The 5,603-nt window shown below is 52.8% G+C and overlaps 1 protein-coding gene across 1 annotated transcript; it reads right to left on the bottom strand.

The window, feature by feature from the left end:
- Positions 1–242: 242 nt before the first annotated feature.
- On the bottom strand, positions 243–4,389 carry Dbx1 (developing brain homeobox 1). The gene is made up of 4 exons (XM_005370348.1): positions 4,023–4,389; positions 3,322–3,423; positions 1,211–1,413; positions 243–578 (listed from the first exon to the last, which is right to left on the bottom strand). The coding sequence occupies exons 1-4, from the start codon at positions 4,387–4,389 to the stop codon at positions 243–245; spliced, it is 1,008 nt and encodes a 335-aa protein (XP_005370405.1).
- Positions 4,390–5,603: the final 1,214 nt, after the last annotated feature.

The following is a 5,603-nucleotide window of genomic DNA, read 5'->3' as shown; positions in this document are numbered from 1 at the left end:
AGCCTTCTACACACACACCCTGCACACCGTGTCTGAAACAGTCCGCAAAAAATAGACGCAATGCGGCTGTTGGGGAAAAGTTAAGAGTATTTGGAAATGGAAGCGCTGAGTAAGGAACGTGTCTCTGGGACAACAGAAAGGGCTGGGGCACCCCTGAGAAGGCGGTGGGTCTGTGGGAAGAAGAGGTTCAGGCTCCTGTACAGAGGTGACAACAGTCTGAGAGCCAGGAGCCAGAGGGGCTCCTAGGACACAGTGATTTCTTCGTCCTCCTCACCCTCCTCATCCTCATCGGAATCAGAGAAGTCCGAGGGTTTCCCAGGGCTGCTGGAGTGCTCAGGGGAGGCGGGCAGGGGCCCTTCCAGCAGGTGTCGAGGGTCAGGGGGTGCATGGTAGGCCAGGCAGGGATCCCGGATGTCTTCTTCCTCATCCCCAGGGCCCTTCTGGCCTACGTCACTAAGGTCTGGGTGAGGGTTTAGTTTCGTGGGCAAGGTCTGCTCTCGGCAGCCCCCGCTAGATAGGAGCTCGCGTTCTTTGGAGTTCCGCCACTTCATGCGTCGATTCTGGAACCAGATTTTCACCTGAGGGAAGAACCGGGAAGTCAGTCAGTGTGTGTGCTCACGTGGAGTGGGGGAAGCCCTCAGGACCCAGACTTGGGGAACACGGAGGAAGGAGCTATCTTTCTTGCCTTCAAGGTGGTTCTTGCGGAGTTACTCCTTACCAACCTCCCTCCGGTTCCATTCATCTACCCACCTACCCATCCAGGCATGTTCCCATTTATCCATTCATCCACTCGCCCCATCCATTCATCCACCCATCTACTAATTCATGTAAGCACGTACCCATTCATGCGTTCATCCACCTGTCCCCACCATGCGTACATTTATCCATGCACACACCTATCCATCCACATACATCTATCCACCCTATCCATGCATCCTTGCACAACCCCCCCCCCCATCCATCTTCTCCACTGGCACCTGACTCAGCTGAGTGGGTGGGGGTGCTGGCTCTAGTGAGATGGGAGTAGGGAAGCAGGCTGCTCTGGAGAGCTTCAAATAACTTGGTTTCTCTGCTTACTCCTTCGCTAGGCCTGGATTTCCTCGGCTGCACGGCCAGCCTAAGCCGCGGAGAACTCTAGCAATTGATTGACACGGATGGGGGGGGGGTGAGGGTGGAGTGTGAGGGTGGGGCAGTGGAGGGCAGCGCGCACCTGCGAGTCCTTCAAGCCCAGTTTGGCGGCCAGCTTCTTCCGGTCAGGCTTGCTGATGTATTTCTGCTTCTGGAACGTCTTCTCCAGGGCTTTGCGCTGCACATCAGAGAACACGGCTCTGCGCAGCATGCCCCGGCGAGGCTTGCCGCGAGCGGCCAGGGGCCAGGAGAACGTCCCGGGGATCGGCACGACGTTGGAGGACGCTGCGGGGTGGGGGAGGTGACGAGTGAGCTCCGCGTCCTGCTGAGAGGGAGCCTCCGCCTCCTACAGGCTGTTTTCCCCGGCTCTCTCCCTCCCTTTTTCTCGGGTCCCTTCATCTCTTTAAAGCACTCCTTTTTTTCCCCGTAGAGAATAGATCGAGAACCTACAACCTGCCTGAGTGAAAGGCGCTTTCCGCACAAATAACTTTCCCTTTCAACCGTGCAAACCCGGATTAGGAAAAACCACGAAAACAGCGGCAACAATCGCCTGTTGCTCGCCACAAACCCTACCGTTCAATGGTCTTAGCCTCACTAACCAGTTTAAATAACAACAGAATAAAGTAAATTACGAAAATAAAAATAAATCATCCTGCAGCGACCACTCGGCACACACCCGCGTTCCCTCCAAGACCCACGGATTCTCAATCACCTTGGCGACGTTTGTACGCTTTAAAGCAAGGTATTTTGCTGGTTGGGCGGACAGGGGAAAAATCTGCTTTGACTTAAAAAAAAAATCCAGTCATTCATCTTTTTTTTTTAATATGATTTTTTTCCCAGCCTCCCCACAACGTAAAGAAATCGGCCTGAATACAAGGAAAGTGGTGTCTAATTAGCACGTTGACCGCTTCCCACTGGGAATTGGTGCTATAAAAAGGGGGAGAGTTTCGCTTTAAGGGAAAGAAAAAGAAAAACAAAAAGAAACAGAGACGCTAACGAAGCGTAAATGGTAATTGTGTAGTAATGAACTAACCGCAAAAGGCTATGGACAAGCAGCGAGAGCCATATATTACCGGGACAAAAGAGATTTACACTCCAGCTAAACACAACTGCAGCCCCAGAGCATCGGGAGAGCAGTGGTGGCAGAGGCTCCTCTACTCCCAATCTTTCACGTTAAATGGACACGAAAAGCTATTTATAAAGCTCGGGTTGTTTTTGTTAGGCCATTGAGATGCGGGAGAAAGGAGCAAATTCCATTGTGGGCAAAAGCCTGAATGGTGGCTGGCGACGGGGAGTTTCTTCGCCCCCCCCCCCTTTAAAAAAAAAAAAGAAAAATCCGTCGCTAGTTTCTTTTGCTGTTATTGGGAGTTCTGTCCTGGTCATGCCCAGCCCCCACCCAACACCGTCTAGGGGCTTCCCGGCTGTCTGCGTTTTAACAGCTGTACAGTGTTCTAGTCGACGTTTGAAAACTCGAAACTTCCCAGGATGAAAAGCTTTTGAGGGTGCTTCGCCTGTAGACTAGGACCCAGTGCGGGATTCTGCCAACTGTTTCTTCTTTCTCGAAAGGAGCCCGCGAGCAAAATAGGGGGTCGGGAAAGCAGGTTGGCAAGAGAAGGTTGGGGTGGCAAGAGGATCTAGGCTTCCTACCCCTGGGCGACCCCAGACATCCCACACAAGAGGGCACCCCATGCGGTCTTGTGTGAGAGAGGGGGGAAAAAAGCCCTGAATGAGTGTTGAAGAGAATTAGCCGCGGCTGGTAGGTGTTTCTCCGCGGCACGGAGGGGCGAAGGCCGGTCTGCGTGTGGCTGCCCGGAGGAGCTGGCCAATTGGTCACGGTGCTGAGACCTTTGTGGCGAATGGTGGCCAAGTGCACCGACTCTGTGGGAAACGGCGGTGTGAAGGGATGCCAACAGCTCCTCGCCGGGAAGGGAACCGCCTCAAATGCGGACCATGACAATTCTTGCTAATTTGTAGAGCAGGGAATTGGTGCGTAGTGTCAAGCAGTCACTGCTTGTGCTAAATGGGGTATCAAATTGGCGCGACGGATTCGTGAATGTTGTACGCCTCGCAACCTCTGAACCAGAGCGTAACCCCGAGGGGTGGACGGAGAAATACGACTTTGGGGCTGGGAGTGATAGGCCCGGTCTGGGGAGGGACGCCCGTCTTGGAGCAAGGACCACGAAAGATACCTACCTGGGAAATAGGAGGATCTAATGAAGGGTTGGAAGGAGCCTTCGAAGTAAGGAAAGGCGAACGTCTTGGGAGGGGGGTTCTGCAGCAAAGCCGGCGACGTTTCTAGTAGGGGGCGGGGGAAGGGAGAGAGAATTTGGTCATGTGTTTGATCAATACCTGGCGCGTCACACACACGATCTAATTAACACTGCAGCACGTTTCAGGGGCATCTTTTAAAACATATTCACCTAGTAAAGTTGTGTGGCATTGTCTCATTTGGGAGAATCCCTTTAGCACCCCACCCCCGTTAGACTTAGGCCCTTCTCCTTTCGAGACACTATGAGGTGGGGTGGGGTGAGATGCTGCAGAGTCACCCATAATATAAAACAACGCAACAAACGTGTTTAAAGAAAAAAAAAAAAAGGCCCCTAGCCGTTGAGGGCGGGAACGCAGGCGCCAAAGCGCTTGCGCTCTGAGACGCCAGACTAGGGAAATGTGCTCAGTGGTCCCGGGGCTCAAGTTCATTCGGATAAGACAAGCCTGAGGCTTTTCTTCCTCCTAGGTCCTCAGTACCTAAATTTCATAATCCAGGACCTGGCCCTTGGGGGTCTGAGTTCTTGCGTGGACCTGTGCCCTAACAAGCGCAGAGGAACTCGTTTGGGAAGGACTGAGTGGAGGGATACCCGGCCGCTGGACGGGTACAGGGCTTGGTTGTCACTTACCTCTTCTGGGCACTGATGAGAGGATGGCATTCACCCCAAACTTCAGAAACGTGGGCTCGCTGGCAGGGGAGAGGGCTGTCTGTGGAGAGCTGCCACGCCGGTTCCCTGGCCCCGGAGAACCCAGGTCCGAGGTCCCCGAGTCGGCGAGGACTGTGGGAGCCTCCTGCCTTGGGGGTGACAGGCTGGCAGTGGGTATACTACGGGGCAGGTAGGTGGGGGGCCGACTGATGCGGATCAAATCTTCCACTAGAAAACTAGAGTGGCCGGAAAACGCAGATTGAAGGGACTGGGGCAGTGTTAAGGTGGGCGTGGGTCGCAGGAGGCTGGGATACCCCGTGGGGGGCGCGAGGAGGCCGGGGAACATCATGGTCAGAGCGGGTGGGTGCAGTAGCCCCTTTTCCAGTGGCCGGAGGGCAAACACCTGGCTTCCCGCCCCTCCCGCGGTGCCCTCTTCGGCTCAGTGTCCTGGTAACCGTCCTACTTGGGCGTCTGAGTCCTCTGTGGCTCTCCCGTCCAGGAGATGGTTTTATAGTGGCCCGCCCGCTCCAGCGCTTTGAAAACTGACAGCTCTGACAATGAAGTTCAACAAAGTTCTCCACTCGGGCTTCATTCGCGGGAGGCTCTGGGCTTTCTGATTGGCGCAGAGACGCAATTTATGATTGGATTAGTCTTCATAAGCATGGTCCGCACAATGGGGCGGCAACAAAGACCGGCGCGCAACAACCCTGCGCATCGACGGCCTCTCTGCTATACAGTGAGTCCCCAAAGCTCTCGCTGGGGGTTTTTGTTCTGAAGCAACAACCGGGCTAATTAAATGCCTATTTAGAAGTTTCAGATGACATCTTGCCTCATAGAAAAGGAATTATTTAAAGAACGCACTAAATTTATTTGCGCCCCCCTGCTGAGCCTAGAAAATAAATCAATAAATATTCATAGAAGTACATCTCCAGGCTATCGGTAAAATAACTCTCCCTTGTGTGAGAGGGGCATTTCAAGCCCTTGAGCATGAAAACATATTACGTCTCTCCAGCTATTTCTCACTCAATGGAGATTGTAGAGCAGATGCGGGGGATGAGTTAGAAATCCCTCTCTCACACTCGGGGAGATGTGGAAACAGAAGCCCGGGTGCTATCCGGTTTGGAAAGATTTGAGGGGAGTTGGTACTGGTGTTGTATTTAATTCTGTTTTCGGAGAATAGTTGAATTTTAGAGTCGGTGGGTACACAAGCAGTAAAACCGTCCACCTTGAACTCCAAATAACCTGGGGGAGGGGGAGAGAAATAGAAGCCAGACAGAGAGAGAGAGAGAGAGAGAGAGAGAGAGAGAGAGAGAGAGAGAGAGAGAGCGCGCTAGAGAGCGACGGTAAACAAATATGGTAGCATTTACATTGTGGAAGTTATTGTACAGATTAAACATGCATAAAACATTCAGGAATGAGTTTCAGATTGAGGGCTTGTCTTTGCCTTTCAAGAAGATTGTGTATGATGTGTGTATGACATGACCTATATGAAGATGCCTGGGCAGTTTACCTGGAAGTCTCGCTTCATTCATTCATTCATTCATTCATTCATTCGTTCATTCT

Source organism: Microtus ochrogaster, unplaced genomic scaffold (genome assembly GCF_000317375.1).
Source record: "Microtus ochrogaster isolate Prairie Vole_2 unplaced genomic scaffold, MicOch1.0 UNK76, whole genome shotgun sequence".
Taxonomy (NCBI): Eukaryota; Metazoa; Chordata; class Mammalia; order Rodentia; family Cricetidae; genus Microtus; species Microtus ochrogaster.
The sequence above is the reverse complement of the archived record's forward strand: the minus strand, read 5'-3'. Positions and strand labels throughout refer to the sequence as shown.

Excerpts from the sequence above, each read along its gene's own strand:
- Dbx1 (XM_005370348.1), bottom strand. The coding sequence starts at position 4,389 with ATGATGTTCCCCGGCCTCCTCGCGCCCCCCACGGGGTATCCCAGCCTC. Across the intron at positions 1,414-3,321 it reads TAGATCCTCCTATTTCCCAG|CGTCCTCCAACGTCGTGCCG; the intron begins GTAGGTATCTTT and ends CCCACCCCGCAG. Across the intron at positions 579-1,210 it reads TGGGCTTGAAGGACTCGCAG|GTGAAAATCTGGTTCCAGAA; the intron begins GTGCGCGCTGCC and ends TTCTTCCCTCAG.